This window comes from Anas platyrhynchos, chromosome 3 (assembly GCF_047663525.1).
Source record: "Anas platyrhynchos isolate ZD024472 breed Pekin duck chromosome 3, IASCAAS_PekinDuck_T2T, whole genome shotgun sequence".
NCBI classification, from domain to species: Eukaryota; Metazoa; Chordata; class Aves; order Anseriformes; family Anatidae; genus Anas; species Anas platyrhynchos.
The window spans coordinates 38080354-38099369 of record NC_092589.1 but is presented as its reverse complement, the minus strand read 5'-3'; the positions used below and the strand labels follow the sequence as shown (position 1 = coordinate 38099369).

General features: G+C 43.6%; 1 protein-coding gene across 2 annotated transcripts; it reads left to right on the top strand.

The window, feature by feature from the left end:
- The first annotated feature begins 21 nt into the window (after positions 1-21).
- On the top strand, positions 22-18816 carry SUPT7L (SPT7 like, STAGA complex subunit gamma). 2 transcript variants are annotated; one of them, XM_005016798.5, is made up of 4 exons: positions 22-806; positions 7295-7619; positions 9502-9739; positions 13582-18816. In XM_005016798.5, the coding sequence occupies exons 1-4, from the start codon at positions 394-396 to the stop codon at positions 13842-13844; spliced, it is 1239 nt and encodes a 412-aa protein (XP_005016855.3). In that variant the 5' UTR covers positions 22-393; the 3' UTR covers positions 13845-18816. The 2 variants fall into 2 exon arrangements, with proteins under 2 accessions (XP_005016855.3, XP_005016854.3); XM_005016797.5 differs by having other exon boundaries at positions 9502-9745.
- Positions 18817-19016: the final 200 nt, after the last annotated feature.

Sequence of the window (19016 nt, the reverse complement as noted above, 5' to 3'; positions counted from 1 at the left end):
GCGGAGCAGCTCTTGCGGCCTCCCCTGCCCTCTTCCTTCCCCTTCCCGTCCCCTTTTCCTGCCTTTTTCCCCCTTCCCGTGGCCCTGCCCGGCTCAGGGCCGGTGGGGGCTTCCCACCGCCTCGCAGCCGCTTTGCTCTCTTCTTTCCCCCCCCCTCCTTCAGGGGAAGCGGCTGGGTGTTAGGGGAGCGCTGTGCCCCGATGCCACCCTAAAAACTGCACTTCTGGCTGTGACACTGAACATCTTGTTGCCATTCCCATCTTGCTTTATGCCAAGCACCAGCCCAGCTCCGGTTAACCCTGCTGCCCAAAGCCTGGAGCACCTCTCTGCCTGCTGACAGTGTTTGGGAGCCTTTCCCCCAGGTGCTGAGGACGGGACATTGCCTACCTAAAAATGCTGCGGTACTGGGGTGAGATCCCCATTTCGTCCAGCCAGGCCAACCGCAGCTCCTTCGACCTGCTTCAGCGCGAGTTTCGCACCGTGGAAGTCCAGGACCCACCGCTGCACCAGCCCTCCGCCAACAAGCCCCGGCCCACCACCATGCTGGACATCCCCTCCGAGCCCTGCAGCCTCACCATCCACACCATCCAGCTCATCCAGCACAACAGGCGGCTCCGTGGCCTCATCGCCATGGCCCAGGCTCAAAACCAGCAGCAGGCAGAGGGCATCAAGACCGAAGACACCGAGCCTCTGCCCTCTTGCCCGGCCTCCCCACCTCTCCCCGATGACCTGCTTCCTCTGGACAGCAAAACCCCCAAAATGCCGTTTCAGCTGAGGCACAGTGACCCAGAGAGTGACTTTTACAGGTGTGTTGGTTGGTATTTCTTTGTGTTAGCTCGTGGCTGCGGCAAAGCTGAGTGTTTTTAAATATAGACATGGTTTTGTCGATTCCCTTAGGCCAAAGGTCAAGCAGTTGTGTGTACATAAAGAGTAAAATAGGCTTAAGAGCTGAAAGGTTGAGAATTCTGCTGTGCCCATAACATGCGAGGTGTTTAAAACAAATGTGCCTTTGTTTTCTGTCTATAAAATGTGGATGTGTAGTGCTGATTCCTGTCTTGCTAGCATTTGTTGGCCCAATGGTTGCAGGTTCTGGTTACTTCAGTAACTAATATTTGTAATATTTCAGCAGCCAAAGATCTGTGATGTAGTAAGCCACCACATTTCACCCTGTTTGTCAGTATTTGGTAGTATGGTCGGATCTGACAGTGAGTGTTGATGAAGGGAAATACTCTCTCCAATGCTGGCTCCACCAGCCGAGGGCTGGAGAAGATGGAAATGAAGGTTGTGTTGCTTCTACCTCTGCAGTCAGTCTTTGATTGACTACTACTGCCAGCTCCTCCCCATCTGCCCCTCTGGTGAGCACTGACTTCACAAAGATGCGCTGCATTTCTTGCAGGATCTCATGATACTTTGTAGGCTTAGCATTGAAAATCAGGGATTAATCCTCAGTGTTTTTAGATCAAAGACTGCTTCAGTGATCGTGAAGTAGGAGAGAACACGTTTTATTTCTTCAAATGGGAGAAAATCTGCAGCAATAAAACATTTTATCAGTTAAATGCCTCAGAGCTTCAATGGCCTGAGGTAGCATAAAGCGCACTTTACAATAAAGTGTCTGTTTTGGTAGCAGCGAGATTTAGTGCTGGTTTTGGAGGAACACCCTCATCCTTCTGGGATGAATAAAGTAATTTGCCAAAAGGGGTGAAGGGAAATCCAGTCCTGTGAGTAAACGTCTGAGCCCTGAGACTCCTGCTCTTTCTGGGACTGTGGTTTGTAGGACTGAGGCAGCCATGTGTACCTGTCCTCCCTTGTGGTTTCAGCTTAACTTTAATTTTCTGTGGCCCTGACCTTGTTCTGCAGGCTGCTGTCTTTTTGCTGTCCCTTGGAAAGTTTATGAAGTGCGAGTAAAGAAATGTTATTTAACAGTCAACCACATGGGGGAGTTTAAGGACTAGATTGTGAAAGCTTGATAGACAATTTCAAAACAAAATGTTTTGTGGCTGACAGGGTGGATTTATAATGGGCCATGGTATAGACTAGAACTTAATTGTGTGCTTGCTAAACCAAACACATTTATGGTTTTCCAGGAGGCAAACTTTTAGATTGCCATTGCATGTTTGTTCTTAACTGTTTTAAGACACTTTGATAAAGTAAGAATAGCACTTACTGCTTTATTTTACTGCTATAACTGTAAGATCTGTTAGTGCTTAGCCTTAGTGTTTAAAACAATTTGGGGAAGACTATTCTTCCCCTTAATAAAACATGATATTACTTAGTTTTATGCTGCCTTCTTGCGTGTGATTGTCAGAGGTACAGAGTTAGTGTTAGACTAAATGCACATTTTAATTCTGTTTTCTTTGGCAGTAACGTGGGGTTCAGAAGCAGCACACAGGTATATTTGAACATCGGAAGAAAGGAAGATAGGAGTTGCCAGTCCAAATTAGACCACAAATTTCTTTAAAACAGCCATGTCCTCTTTTGTTTCCCTGTTACTCATTTTTGTCCTTTGACCCCACAGCCTTGTCTCTCTTTTTTGGCAGTACCTCCTGCCCCGCCCCATACCAGTAATCCCTGCTTCCCAAACCCTTTTTAGATGTAAAGGAGGCAGAACCTAATTTACTGCTATTTTTCAGTTGTTCTGGTCTTTTCAACCTCCCATAAATCTGTACCAGCAACAGATTTAATTAAGACACTGTTCCTTTTGTGCATTTTTCCAGGCTGTTGATAAATGTACTGGGGGGGAACTAAACCTTGACTCTGGCACAGATCCCTGAGGAAAGTCCTTGGCTTCACAGTGGAGATCTCGTATGTACTTGCCTGTTGATGGCTTTGGAGGGCTCTAGCAGGCTTGTGAAGCAGGTTTTCTATTTACAGAGCCTGTCTTGACTTGTCCAAAGCATATCATCTTTACCCATGTGTCCTTGAATTCTGTTCTTATCATTTCTCTGAATTTCTCTGATGCGCCAGAATATATCGGTCTTTCCTGCCTGTAGTTCTTCAAATCTTTTCTGAAGCTATTGAAAGAAAATGTTTTCACATTTTCTACCTTCTGGTCCTCATGGGCCAGAGCAGTTTAAAGCACGAAGTGACTCACCACAGCCATTCAGATATTTCATCCTTGAATTCCTTTAGTGTTCCTGAGTGAATTGCCATCTGGTCCTGGTGATTTGCAACTGTTGATGTTACAATTCTTGGAGTACACAGTAGGGGATTAACGTTTGATTTTTGGCTGGTTTAGAAACAGAAGGTAAACTTGAAGCATAATTGATGAGGAATGAAACTTGCAACCACCATTTCATCAGGGAACTTTTACCATAATATGGCTGCCAGCTCTTCCTTCTTCAGAGTTCAGCTTCCCCCTAACAGCATGGATCCATTGTCAGAAGAAACCTACCGATTATGTGGCTCTCCAGATGTTGTGTGTTTTTTGTGTATGTGAGTGGTTTCCTAACAGATTGCTCTGTTACTCTTTCATTTGTGTTGCTGACCACATCATGTGTGTGCTTTGTATTGAAAGGTTATCTGCAGATCAAATTGGGATGTCACAGTGGGAAGACAGCTCATGGCAGAAGGTCTGCTAGTTAAATTTCTGTGCAGAAGTAGGGAGGTTGGTGGGATAGCAGGGCAAGTGTGGAGAAGGATTTGGAGCAGTGGAAATCAGAGCAGGCAGAACATGCTTATCCTGCTGGACAAAGCGCTTCAGCTTAGCTCCTGAAGTGTTTGGTGTTCTGCATTGTCCCACTGGGACTACTTATCTTCCAAATGTTACCTGTTATCTGTTTGTATTATCTATTGAGCAGTTTGTTTGTCCCTGTGCATCCTTCTGTAGACATAGCTGGGATATTTGAAAAGAGGCTTATTCAGGATGAGGTGGAAAGAGGCCCTTTTCCAAAAGCAAACTTATTTTTCATTTTGAGTTGGTGTGCTCCGTTCTCTATGCTCTCTGACAAGTATGATCTTGTTTTTCCAATCTTCTCCTTTATTTTGTATCGGGGAAAGGTGGCTGTGAAGTAACCGTGGTGTACCTCATTTGGTAGAAATTCAACTCCACGATGCAGTGTTTCCTAAAACTGATGGGTTTGTAGGAAAAACAACCCCTCCCTCCATCTGCTGCTGGCTTATGCTCACCTGGGAGGGAGCAGAGCACTTCAGGCAGACCTCAGCTGTTGATCTTTGCATTGACTTAGCCCAAACGCTTTGCCCTAACGGTGTTTGCACAGCAAATGGACCGTGAGCTCCTTTTCTGTATGCAAAAGGACTTTACAGGGGATGAGCTTGGGTGAGGGGATTGTAGTGCCTTTGGGGAGTGGCCTTGTGTCGTATTAGCTGGTTGAAAACTGAGTGTGTGAAGTTTCATACTACAGCCTCTGTATGATCACCTCCAAGTCAGACTTAACTGAGTTTTGCCTCTGGAGACAGAATTTTGGGGGTTAAAGCGCAAAGCGCTCTTGTTTACTTGCAGCTACGTGACATTGGTAATACAGGCTTGGTTTTGGGTGGTTTTGGTTTTGGAAAGCAGAGGGTGGCATTCTGAGTGGTGGTATCGGAAGGGTGCTTTTGGAGGTGCTGGGCATCGGGGTGAGGTCTGAGAGCAAGGCTCTTCACCTGTGACAATCTGGGAAAAGAAGCGTGCTGGTGCTTTTGGAGAAGGCTTGCCATTAGTCAGCTCCTCTCGACTTAAATGTGCTTGTTTCTGTTTATTTGCAACCTTATCAGGCGGCACCTGAAAGTTAAAGGAGATGAAGCAAAAATCTTTTCTCATTTGTTGCTTTCCATTAACATCTATAGCAATATTTTAATTTTTCCTGTCTAATCAGGATTTTAATCATCTTCCTCTATTGTTTATCGTGGGAAACGAGAAATCAAGGGAAGAAAGAACAAGAAAAACAAAATAAAATTGATTGACCTCACCAAAAACAAGAGGTAGGGAGTTGGATTTTGAGTAGAGCACCTGAAATTTCTTTTCTCTCTGTAATTGATTAGATTTCAAGTTGATTATATCCCTTTCAGCGTAGTGACCTAGCTGCATTTTAATGCTGGCAATTAGTTTCTTTTCCTTTAGGAGTTTAAAAGAGAGATGACATTCTGCGCCACTTCTGAGCAGCGAAATGCGTTGCTAAATGATCGTCCTCCACTTCAGACATGGCTGAGTGTCCTGCTTGGGCTTGCCAAATTCAGTGTCTAGTTCAAGTTTGCCCGTAGTGTTTTGTGTGACTGGCAGACAGTCGATAATGGCTCTTTATTTCTGTCTGTATTAATGATAATCTGGTGTTCAGTGGTCTTGGTAGCATAAGCTGCTCTCAGCTAATGGCTAGTGGACAGCTAGGCTCATCCCTTGTGTTTAAAAACCAAAACTTTCCAGTTCTTAAGCATAAACGTTGATGGTTGTTTTCTGGTTGTTTTTGTGTGATTTATTTTTCCCTCTGTTGTGACCTCCTTGTCCCAGTGCTGTGTGAGACATACGGCTCTTCGTGAGCTGCAGAAATCCGTCCCTGGGAGGTGGAGGGGAAAGTTAGGGAGATGGAAAAACAGCATGGATGACGCTTGGTTTATAAGGGAACTGGTGATCTTTAATTCATTTTGTCAGGGCACCGGCTGTCTTCTTTCCATAGTAGTCATGTAATTGAGTAGGAATGGGGATGCGAGCTGTTCTCCAGCAAGTAATAACTGGGATGAATCCATGACTGGGATGCACATGCTGTTCTTCATACCCACTTAGTAACAGTGTCATCTGCACCTCTCAATACAGTGTGATTTCCATCCCTCTGTCCCTTTCCTTCAATAAGCAGAAAGTGCTGAGCTGAGCTGGTGCTCTTGAAAGTGAAGCTCTGGGATTTTTGGTCCTGATGGCTCCAAGTTTAACCTCCCATTTTCACTCCTCTGAAATGATACCTTTTTTACTCCTGTGTTTCAGTGGTTTTCTATAGGTCAGCTCTGAGGATAAGAGGGAGCTGAGGCTCTGTGACCCAGCGGCTCAACGAGGCTGAAGGGCACCCAATGCACCTGTTGGAGAAGCAGAGCAGTGAGAATTTTACGGAGGCCAGTGCTGCCCTCTGTGCAAGTCACCAGTGCTGTCTGTGTGCTGTTTAATCAGGCTGTGGTACTGAGAAGTTTGTGCAGCGTTAGGCAAATAGTGTACAAGGAGGGTGAGGCAAAATCTCAGGGTGGGCTGGATCAGATGTTGGAAGAAATTGATCAGAAACAAATGAAGGGTGAAATTGTTAGCTTTCTTCAACTTATTGATGCTGAGTGGAGTGGAAAAAAAGTGACAAAATACCATACTTAGTAAAAAGGAGACTTGATTTTTGACATCAGCATCTGAAGATGGTGTTACTGTTACAGGCAAGTAAATCATGTGTGTTTAATTGTAGGTCTGGAAATCTGGTGGAAGTGTACTTACATTTCTTGTTAAACTGTCTTGCCTCTTTTTTTCTCCGATGTGGAATTTGTTAACTCATCTTGATGAAAAGTTTGCTTGCCTGACTGAACTGAGTGAGGTTTGAAATGCTCGTGCCAGCTGTTCTGTACTGCATTGTCACTTTTTCCCTCCTAGTAGCACAGAGAAGAGGGGCCTCAAGCCCAAGGGCAGGGAGTGCTGCTCTAAGGCAGGACCTCTCCAGGCTTCCCCAAGGCTTTGTGTTCACTTCTCCTGTTACCTACAGGGTCCTGCTTTCAGCTTCAGGCTTCGTGACTATCAGAAGTAAGGGTAGGGAAATGGTCAGAATGGCTACAGCATAGCTTAGTGACATGTGGGTAAAGATGTGCATGCTATTTCTTGCTTTTTATGTGTGTCCTTTGCATTATAAATTCAGATCTTGTCTATCCCAGAAGCCTTTGTATCTGACTGTTAGGCCTATGACATCAGAGATAACAAGGAAGAGAAATGTAATTAACTGAGAGGGGAAATGATTTGCATTCATGTTATTTAAAGTGCCTTTTTTTTTTGTTTGTGTCAAGGACCCATTTAATTCACATCTCCAGGAGAAAAGCTCTTGGGTGGGAAGGGAATTGCTTGAAGGTTCAAAAGATTTGCATCCCGTATTGATGAATCACCCAAGGATTCCTGTGGTGTTAGAAGTGAAAATGAGACTCAGCAGTGCTGATTTTGAGGGAGGGGGAAGAAGGGAAAGCAGATAAACCCACAGTAGGTAGGGTTCACGTGTAACGGGGGAGCTGTGGTGAAGCCCAGCCAAGTTGCTTTCCCTTTGTAGAGCACATTAATCCTGGCAGTATCTCTTGAATGGTATACTCAGTTTGGTTTTGGAGGTGTGCTATTTTTCTCCTTTTTGTCTTTCAGAGGAAAAGGGGAGCCTGTGACCGAGCTGAGCTGGTCCTCCTGCCGGCAGCTCCTCTACCAGTCCATGGCCACCATCCTGGCTCACACAGGCTTCGAGTGTGCCAACGAGAGCGTCCTGGAGACCCTGACAGACATCGCCCACGAGTACTGCTTGAAGTTCACCAAGCTGCTGCGCTTTGCTGTGGATCGGGAAGCCCGACTCGGGCACACACCATTCCCAGATGTCATGGAGCAGGTCTTCCACGAAGTGGGCATAGGCAGCGTGCTCTCGCTGCAGAAGTTCTGGCAGCACCGCATCAAGGATTACCACAGCTACATGCTTCAGGTGAGGAGAGTGGTAGGGAGCTGGCAGCAGTAGGAAATGTAATAATGAAGTAATTGATTCCTGTAGCAACACTGAGGTGAAATCATATGAGAAACCCTCTTGGGTCATCAAGGAAGAGGGAAACGAGATGTTTTTTGGCAGACATGAATGGAACACACAGGCTAAGAGTGCTGTGCTGATGGTTGGGGTTTAAGAGGAGGCCCCCAGCTCCTGAATGGCACAGAGTAAAATATCAAGTAGAAATAAAGTCAATAGTGACTGAATTTTCTGCTTTAACAGGATATTTGGCTGCTTACTATTTCATAAAACAAGTAAGCAGACAGAAATTGCTTAGGGGCACAGTGACTTGTGTTGGCTTTAAGTTAGGGGTAGCGCACTTAAGTGGTAAGAGTGTAGGGTAGTACTGCACCGATCTGAGATGTTGAACACGCACTGCCTTCTACTCTAGAGGGCACTACTTCTGTGGAGAAAGGAGAGGAACTGTTAAATCCCCTAGTTTTTCTTGGTCTGGGTATTCTGTGAACTTAAATGTGCATTTTATTTGATTGATAGACTTGCAGAAGTGCAGGGACTTGATGTGCGAATTTTATTGCTATTCATCAAGAAACAAGATTTGGATCAAGTAGGTAGCCCGAGACCAAAGGCAAAACCTGCCATGCCTAATCTTTCCCTTCCTTGTCATGTTATCTGAGAGTACCAGTTGATTCATCGTAGGGCAGCTCCTTTGTGCTCCTTCTTTTCCCAGGGTTGGCACCTTGTGGCTTACAGAGGTAGTATAAATCAGACACCTGTAAGTGCATGTAGTATGGAAATTGTGACGGCCTCTTGAGGTTTGTGCATAGAAATAACATCATCAAGCTCTGGCCTTGTTAAAAAACATTTTTGTTCAAAAGGACTGATTGCATTAATTTAAATATACTCTCCTGTTAGAGGATTTTTTTTCCAGTTTGAAAGGTTATAAAGCACTGAATGTAGTTAACAGTTGTATCCTGATACCCAGGTGTTGTCTCCTTCTGGAATTTGGGCTGTCTGTATCATTTTGCTGATGCAATTCACTCTCATCTTGCAGATGGTCACTGTCTTATTTGTTCTGTTCTTCATGCAGGGCTGAGGTTCAGAGTAGCCTCTGTGTTTGGAAGTGTGTCTAGAAGGGGGGAAATAGGCTTTGCTATTCTTTTTTCTTTCTTGCTTCTGCTATTTAAAAAAAAAAATGCCTTGGGCTTTTTTTCAGCTCAGTTCACTTAATGTCGGGATTCAGAGGTACAAACAAGTACCTGTTAAAGGCAGACTAAACCTGAAAAATCTTAATTTAATTGGTTAGAGTTATGTTTCTAGAAGCAAAAAGATTGTTCCGAATCTCATTCCTGCGTTTGTTTCGCTTGTCTGACTGGAGGAAACTGCGTTTTTTGCTGTGACTGTGACAGAAGGTAACTGGCCTTTGCTAGCAGTAACTAACTACAGAAGCTAAGGAATATCTGATCTGCTTGTTTATTAGTGCTGGAGTAAAATTTAGTACTGATGGACAGGGGGAAGTCTTACAGGTAAAATCAAAGAGTAAGGCTGAGGTACTTTGCTCTTGCTTTTTTCTCCATTTAAATTTCTGGGCCTCATCATTTCTGTCTGTGGAATAAATCTGCACATATTTATCAAGCAGATGTGTTAAGGAATTCAAGCTCTTATTAAAGCCCCTTGATAAAGGATAGAAGGTGTTCTTGAAGGGGGAGAAAATCTTTTTTGTGCAGCTAAGTGTGTAGTTGTTCAGTCAGGTCAGGCATTAATAATACTCTGTGAGGAGTGCACACTGCAATGTAATTGTCATCAGAGTCTCTGAAGTCACTGTGACCTTTCTTGCCTCTTTTTCATCTCCACTGATCTTTAACAGGTTAGCAAGCAGCTCTCTGAAGAGTATGAAAAGATTGTCAACCCTGAAAAGGCAGCAGAAGACACAAAGCCAGTGAAGATTAAGGAGGAACCCGTTAGCGATATCACTTTCCCCATAAATGAGGAGCTGGAAGGAGATCTGGCTTCTGGTGACCAGTCTCTGCCAGTCGGAGTCCTTGGAGCTCAAAGTGAGCGATTCTCTGCAAACTTGGAGGTAGAAGCTTCCCCGCAAACTTCAGGTAGAGGTTTGTTGCTACTGCTCATCTGTTTCATATGATCCTGTTTCTGTTTTTAATAGCAGATTCAAAGGTGTGGAAGGGGAGGGAGAAGAAATTCTTCCTTTTCAGTGGTAGATTTATCTGGGGGAGAAATACTTGCTTACTTTCTAAATGCAAAAACAGTCAAATATATCAATTACCAGGATTTGCTAAGTTTTTACTCTGTTAATGGATCCTGCAGAATATGATGGTTTATATAACATTAATTTTGGTGGGACGGTGAATGTTCTTAGTTTTGTTATTGGTGTGAGAAAGCCTGTTTCTCTACAGTGATGTCCCAGGGGCTTTGTTGTTGTTTTGTGTTTGCTGCAAATATGAGTACTGGTGCCTTTCTTCCTGTCTGATGTAACAGACAAAAATAACCTTTGGATTTCTATATCAAAAGAAACCAGAGTTTTATCCTGAAAGTCTGCTGTAGTTAGCTGCTCCCATGGAAGGCTGTACGTTGGTGTTGAAGCACACTGATGAGCATGGGACAAGCTGCTGTTGCTGCTGTTCCTTTTCTGAACCTATATGCAAGGTCTGTACTATTCAGTAGAACTAATTTTTATGGAAAACAAAGTCAGCATTCTTTATTTTTTTTTTAGAACCATCTGAACTCTTCCAGCCCCTGCAGTAATTAGTGTTTCACTTTAAAAACATGATTTAAAAACAACCAAGTCTGTTCTCCTATTTATCTTTACTTGTGCATTGTGTATTGAGGGGCGAGTGTACCTCTTAGTTTTTTTTTTTTAAATAGCATTTTGAGTTTAAAGAAAACAAACCCACACAAATCTATCTGATGTGTTTCTGGAAGCTCATTGTTTTCCGTTGTACCTCTGAAATGTAAAGTGCTGGCACTTTTGAGGGAGAGGGAATAATGGGCTCTGGTGGCCCATCTGGGGTTGCAAGTGATTCATCTGGAAAGCTTGGTATTAGCATCTACCACTTGAGACCCAGAGGTTAGCAAGATAGCTGTATCCTAAATGCTTCTTACCCATCTGATACCAAATTGATGTTTTCTAATTAAGGATACAAGTGCTCTGTTCGTCCCTGAAAATCCCTCTTCACTTCACAAGGGCCTTTGGAAATCTCTTCACTGTAAGAAGTCCCAGCCTAGAGCTGGGCAGGCCGGAGTGTGAAATATGAGGAGGGAGAGAAAGCTGCTGCAGTGAGGACACCAGCATCTCGGATGTACAAGCATGAGGCCTGTAAGGAGGGTGGCAGCACAGCAGTATCAGAGGGCCAAGCTGTCATAGCAGCCTTCCCTGTTGGGCACGTGTTCCTGCTGGTTCCAGAGGTTACAACTGTGGGCCAGCTGCTAATTGTAATGCAGCTGGGGAAGTAGAGGCAAAATTTGGCATTTTGTTCCTCTACCCAGTGGGATAACAACTCGAGGATTAGCTCATTTGTGAAGTACTTGGAGGCTGAAGTGCTTTGAAAATGAAATGTCCAGCGTCTCTGCTTAAGTACTGCTGGTCATTAGGGACACTCAATGGCAGGAGATGGAGTTGAAAGGGATGAGGTTGAGCGATGAAGAGCAATTGATGAGAGAAAGCAACAGTGAGGTTAGTGAGCACCTTTGATGATTGTGTGGACTGGAGCTGCAACTCTGTGGAACTGATAGCATTTTAATGATGTGTCCTTGTTGTTGAGAGGAATACATTCCCTTGTAATTAACATAAAAGGGACTTTTCATTAAGGCAACTGGACATCAGCAAGCACTTCAATTCTGGCTTGTTATCTAACTGCTGAGCCGACGTGGGCTGTGTTGTCTGCTACTGCCACAAAGGTCTCCTAAGCCCTGCTTTGAGCTAAGCTGCTTCAGAAAGTTCCTGACTCCTCCGTGAGGGAAAATTCACAGTACAAACGTGATGGGAGATTTCTTAGTGGAACTGCTGGTGATAAGGGACTATAGCTAGTGGCATGCTGGCAGTAGGGAGCAGTGGTAGGCTGGCTCCGTACAAGAGGCTTGGTTGTGCATTCAAACAGTTTGAGACACAAGGCTTAGAAAACTTACTAAAACCTGGCTTCTTAGTTTGTTTTATTTTCCATGTGAATTTAACCCCACGCTAGAGGGATCAGCTTTAAAAGCAAGAGAAGATTTCAGGCGTTGTTCAGATTTGGGCTCATTAGGCCCATGTCAGCAAGGGGCCCAATTAGTGTGTTTTTAATAGGATTTTTGTCTCTCTTAAAACTGTAAATAAGCAGAAATAATGCAATCTATAATTACTGCTCTTGGGGACAAAACATTTGCTGTGTTCAGAAAGTATGGTTTCATAATCTTGTACAGAAAATCCTTTATCTGCTCAGATTGCACACTAGTCCAAATGTGAAAAAAACAAACAAAACCCATTACACCTGTGTGGATTGGCAAATCTTACACCGTGGAATTAATTTAAAATGGGAAAGTTCCTTTTGTGTGTGTTTCTAGCCAGCTATGTGATAAAAACTTACAGTTGCTGCTGATCTGAGTTATGTCTGAACAAGTTTTAGAGTAGTTAAATGTTTATGGCCTATATTTTGAACCCTTCTGATTTCTAAGAAGGCATTGGATTTGTTATTTGCAGTGAACGTCCTCCCTCAGGTCTGTTACTCCTGGCTAGAAGCTAGGAGAAAAGAGCCACAAATGCCACAGTGAGCAGGGATTTGTTAGATTGCTAAGCCAACCGTCACAGGTGTCCTGAAAATGTTTGTTGTCCAAGATCTGAGAAGTCGTTATGGATTTTTTTTTTACATTTATTGAATTTTACTATTTAAAATCCCACTGCCTATTCTGAGTTACACAATGCCAAGAAAGTACATAAACATTAAAATAGTGGAGTTGTATCTAAGCCATGTTACAACAATGTTGGTAGGATACATGCATGCAAAGAGAATAGGGAAGAGCAGATAAGGTGATGGTAGTGATCAAAGGAAGGTCATGCAAGTAACTTAGATAAAACGTTTGATTCTCTGTGTTTTAATTGAATTATTTTAATCATTTAAAAAAAAAATCCAGGTGATTCCCTGGACTCTAACCTCCTTCTTTAAAAAGGTCACCTGGGATTCACAGTCTGCTTGTTTCCAGACTACAGCCTCCTTGCCCCAGGTGCCCTAATACCCTTCCTCTGTTCCAGTATACTACAGCACAAACTATTCTTGTGGTTTGCTGTCCTCTGGTAATGGGCGGGGTGTCCTTCAGATTGAGCCAAGAGGGTTTCTTTCTGTTCTGCTGAAGGGTGGATGAGACCTCCAGGTACAAGGAGGAGGCAGGCTAGCAGCTGACTGCAGCTCTCTTATCCCCGTGTTTCAGTGCAGGAATCTGTGTTTGAGACTGTTCATCTACCTAGTCCTCTGCCCTCTCCCCTCCCCTGCAGAGCTAGCAGAAGTCCAGTGTGGTTGACAGCTGAAGGGAGACTGCCAAAGTTGCAGGGGATGACTTCTGGACTGCCTCCAAGTCCTGCTTGTACAGGGTCTAGCCCATGTGTTCGTGGCATGCTTGTTGAGATGCTCCTTCCTGGAGAGTGAAGGGAGCTCTGATTTCATGTTGTTTCTAAGTTGTTATTTCTCATAAAAAAAAGAGTGCTATGAAAGGATAGCATTGGATTTGCTGTGAAAGCATAGCATCATATTTTTTAGAGCTGCAACTGCTGGGTTATTAAAAAAAAAAAAAGCTGACTTATTTATTGTTTCACACTGCTTGGTATTTTCTTTTCCCCCAGCCTATTTCACTTGGAGCTTTTTTTTTACTGCTTTACCAGTGTTGCTGTCCCTTGCATCCACTTAGCATTTGTAATTTATCCTTTTACTCTGTTACTAATGCATGCTTTTCCTTTCTCTAGGGGCTGAGGTGAATGCTTCCCCTCTCTGGAACTTGTCACAGGTGAAAATGGAGCCACAGGAGAACGAAGAGGCCAATGTACATGGCCATGGGGTCCTAGGCAGTGATGTCTTTGAGGAACCTATGTCAGGCATGAGTGAAGCTGGGATGCCGCAGAGCCCCAATGGCTCAGAGAGCAGCTATGGTTCTCATTCTGCTGACAGTCTGATGGGATCCTCGCCTGTCTTCAACCAGCGCTGCAAGAAAAAGATGAAGAAGATGTGAAAAGGGGCCTTTTTATTTAGTCCCAGTGGATGTGAAATGAGCTAACAAAGTACTGTAGTGGCTATGATGTGTAAACAGGGCTGGCCCTGCTGTATGAGGGACCTTGCATAAAACTTTTATGAGAGGTTTGATGTGTACTGCACTTCTTAGCTGGCTTCTGTACTCCATCCTGGCTCATGAGGTTGAAGATCACCATATGTGTTTGCTGTCATGGCTTGTTGTGGCAGATTAACGAGGAAGTCACCAGTGGAAAGTAGCTGTGAGGAGATTTAAGTCACTGAATTGTTGAATAATTTGGGTTGGAGGAGCCTCTTGATGTTTTTGGTCCAGCCAAACCAAATAGAGCAGGTTGTTCGGGGCCTTGTCTAGTTGGTTTTGATTTTCCTCAAGGATGGCAAGACCAAACTTCTCTAGGCAACATTTTCCAGTATTTGACTACCCTCACAGGGGAAAAAATATATTACATCTAGCTGGAATGTTCAGTGATTGATCTTGTGGTCATTGCCACTTGTTCTGTCACTGTTCATCTGTGAGTGCAGTCTGTCTAATCTGTGCATTAAGTGGTTGTAAACAACAGCGAGGTCTCTTTCTAGCTTTCTCTGTTCTCATGTCTGAAGAAACCAAGCTCCCTCAGTCTCTCCTTGTCCTGTGCTAGAGTCCCCTACCCATCTTAGTGGCCTTCCTACAAAATTGCTGCAGTGCCCTTCCTGTAAGGGGGAGCACAAAAGTGGATGCAGTCCTCCAGATGCAGTCTCACAGGCACTGTGTAGGTAGAAATGCTTTCCCTCAATGTGCTGGTCACACACTCGCTAACTGTTGCAGGCAACAAGATCATCTAAAGTTGGGTAATCTCTCTGCCTGGGAAGCCTTCATTTGTGGTGACCTGGCAAAGATGCTGGAGGGTGGTCTCACAGTGCTGTCAGCTAGCTCCTTTAGTGCCTTCATATGCATCCTGTCTGCTCGCCTGGAGCTGTGAACGTCCAGCTGGCTGAAGTTCTTGTTAACTCAGTCTTTCTCTACATAGGTGGTGCTTTGCTCCCATGCACTCCTAATAGACCCAGGGACCTTGCAGGCCTGAGGGCAGACCTTCCACCTAAGTGAGAGCGTTGAGTGGTGGTAAGTATGTCAGCCTGAAAGTACAAAGCACTGCCTTTGTTACCAGGCGTCTGCACTGTTGGACAGCAAACCTGCATTTTCTTTAACCTTTCTTTTGCTTCCAGTGCACTTAGAAAAGCTATTCTTCACATTTCTTACCAGTATTGACTCCAGCTGAACCTTGGCTTTCCTAACTGTCTCTGCATGCCTGGGCTGTGTCTTTGTTTCCCCTCAGCCGGCCCATCCTCACCTCTACCACTGTGTATTTTTTCCTGTACATTTGAGCTCAGTCAGGATTTCCTTTATGATCTGTGCTGGCCTTCTGTCATGCCTGCTTTACTTTCTGCTCATCAGAATGGACTGTTCTGCTACCTTCAGAAAGCAGTTTTTGAAGACTGTACTCTTGGCCACTTTGGGATGCCAGGGCTGTCCCTCATGAGCTCCTACAAAGATGTTTCTCAAATAAACCAAAATATGTTGTCCTGAAGGTCCAGAGCTCTACTCACCTTATACATATATCAAGATTGTAAATGCCACGATCCCATGTTTGCTGTAGGCAGTACCTTCACATTCTCTACCAATTCTTCCTTCTAACTAACAAGTCCAGCAGAGCTTTTTACCTATTTGATTCCCTGATTGCTTAATCAGGGAAGTTGACAGCCAGCTGTTTAAGGCAGGATTTTCCACAGAGAGTGAAGCAGCGTTTATTGTTGGTATGAGCCAGTACTGGCAATGCAAGCTTTTCCTTCACTCTTATTAAATTGAGTGTAGGAACTTCAGGCCAGCTGAGGTTTCCTATTCAAAGTTGCTATCTTGACAACTTAGTCTGAAACAGAATCTATTTTGTTGTTTGCTTTTATGGCTCAGCTGACTGATGACAATTTTTTTGTTCCGCACAGTCCTCAGTTGATCAACTCAGTCTTTAACTTGATTCAGTGAGTATCTCTCAAAAAAGCTAGAATGAACGTGAATCAAGAGTGAACAGCCACTTAAACTGGCTTTATACCTGTAACCCATTGGGATGTCTGAGGGAGATTTACCAGACCTCCCATTTGTCCTTACAATTGCAAGTTTATCTTTTGAAAGAATGAGCTCCAGGCATAGTATTTCTTGTTTCTGTATAACACGCCTAGCCTTAATTCTTTTTTTTTCCTAACTGTATTTCTCTTCCATTTTATAGAAGTGGAAGACAAACATTAAATTCTTCGATGTCTAATAAGAATGTGTGACTACAGGCTTTTATGGACAGTGGAGTTAAAATTGCCCGTCAGAGTTTTAAAGGCTCCTCCTGGGAGGTAAATTGTAGCTATTTGAAGCCTAGTCAGTAGTTGAACAGAGGACCAGTGTATCAGGAAATCTCTATTTTGATTCCCTTTGAGTCACCATTAGGGAAGCTGCAATGTCCCTGTTTTCTCAGCTGTAAAAAGAATAATAGTATTTGCCTCTTAGATGTGTGCTGGAGACTTGTTTTCTTTAAAACAAAACAAAACCACTTTATTCCTTGAGAGAGTTTTGTGAGAGCTGTGAGCTCTCACAGGGGTCGGACTGTTGCTGGCTGGAATATGCTTTGATGGACGCTGAAATGTTAGTGACCTATGTGACACCAGTTGTAAGCAAAACTGCTTATCAGAAAGAAGTACAGCACAGTTGTGCTATTCAACTGCCATGATACAAGGAAGGCATTTTGGGTGGTGCCCTTCCACCGAGCTTTAGATATCTGCATCTAGATTTGTTGCTCTGGGCCCCATCCCCAGCTGAAGTGGGATAATCACTTCTAGGAGAGCACTCATCTGACCCAGATGTAGAAGTCTAAAGGAGGTCAGATGAGTGGTGTTCTGCAAGTGTCTGGTTTTCCACTGTGTACCAACAAAGTGAGTTCAACCTGACTACCTCAGCTGAAGATGTCCACACCATCAGTATCTTCATGAAGTGACCTGACTTTAGCTCTCCCTGTCTGGGAATCAGAGGAGACTTAGTCCTGCTGGGCAGCTGCTTTTCTTCTACACGTTCAGTAGTGCTTGGTGTTGAAATTGCAGTACTGATCTAAAAGCAGCCTGCCCGTCTTACCTACAACAGCATATCCTATCCAGGGTTCTCCACTATATGCATGATGTGCTAGACCTGGGCCTCAGGTTCAGCCTGGTTTGGCTCCTGTACCTGTCTTTGATACTGCATGAGAACACCTGTAAATTGGGCCTTGCAGCAGAGATGCTTTGCCCAGCTGTTGTAGTTAAATATTTTTGAGTCTGAGACATCTAAGCGAAGTCTCTTGCACCCGTTTCAGGAGCTAGAGGACAGAGTGGCTGCTGTCAGCATCACTTGCTCATTTGCAAGACTTCAGTTGGGCTAAAAATGAAAATCTGGTGCTCTCCAGGGCTTTAGTTAAACCTCTTAAGCCTCAGTCTTAAGTGCTTTCTTTATATTGCTCAAGTACAGGTGCTCTGTCTTACTTCTAATCGTGCTTTTGTATTTCACATCCCCTTTCCACACCCATCTTACCCTGTAACACACACTCTGCAACAAGCCAAGCCTGAGTGCTTCAAGTGTTTAAATACAGTGGAAATTCACCCTCTATTGATTCAGCTGCGTTGTTGCAATGTAAGAGAGATGTGTTATTGATTCTCTTTAGGATGCTTGTTTATGCAGAGATTAGAAATGCATCAGCATAGCTTGTACATTTAAAAAGTGATTGCAGAGTAAAATCTGTACCTCCTGTACACCACTATGCTGTGTTGCTTCTGGCATTTGTATGCTGGACACTTCCTTTTGTGCACGTGGAAGCTTTACCTTCTGGGTGAGCCTTTCCCTTCTGAACATTTGCAGGCCTTAGATTTACAGGGGTGTTCATCATGCGTGAAATAGTGAAATTTCAAATGTAGCTCACCAGCTCAGATACAGACCATGTGCTTTTCTGATGAATCAAATAAGATTTTACTAGGTGTTGATGCAGCCTTGGACAGCTAGCAAGAAGTTCATTGACCATGTAATCCCCAAATTTTAAGCCACACTGAGATTATGCAATGGTTTGGAATGAAGCTGTGCTCTCAGAGTTGTGTTTTTTTTTTTTTTTTCTGTTCCTGTGTAAAGTGCTCAGCTGCCCCACCTGCTTCAGAAGTTTGTCATTTTGTTGGCTCTTTCATCTTTCTGCCTTCCCTTTCCAAAGGTACACAGATGGCAAATTGGAATATTGAGTGTTGACTGCATCCATGTCCAGTAGCATTGATGTCTTCAGGGATTTATTTTGCCGTGATTTAAATTGTTGGTAACTGTGATATCAATTTAGAGAGCAAGATCTGTGAATTACTAGGCTTTTGAAGTATTTTGCATGGGAGTGATACAGGATTATTGCAGATGAGAGAATGCTATGTATCGTATTCCTTTTTCCCTCTAGCAATACCTTTTCATTCCTTTTGAAGAGTTTTGCCTGGCATCCAGCAAAGTTCACTGTGTAAACATCAGTGTGACAACTCCAGTGTACACTTGTAAGTCAGACTGTGCTACCTAGCGATTTAATTCCAAGACCATCCATACTAATTTAAATATGCATAATGCTGTGCAGAAAAAGATGTTTCCTGCATAGAAATTCACAGCTGAAAAGGAAAATAGGAAAATAAGATTAGGTAGGGTAGGTGAGGCCAATCTGATTACGTGCTGAATTCTGAGACTGATGCACATGTTATGTGTGAAGGGTATTTTTTAAGTAAAATGTTTTTTGTACATGCATGTGAGTGAAATATGTAATTTTGCTTCTGTTTATAAGCAACAAAATTGCTGGGAAATTTCTTTCTCATTTTTTTTCTTTTCTTCCTTGCTCTCCTGGAGAGAGTTTCTTTGTAATTTTAAGAAAAAGTCTAAGAAATAAAAATTGTAGAAGTTTTGTGTGGATTTTTTTGTTTGCTTTAAAGCATGGTATAGTGAATACAAAGTTGTGGAGTTCCTATTATGGAATTTGGAACAGACATTTTGTGGGTCTGAACTTTTGGGTAGACCTGTGCGGTGTCAAGAGTTGGACTTGATGATCCTTAAGGGTCCCTTCCAACTCAGGATATTCTATGATTCTATGCTACTGACATGATA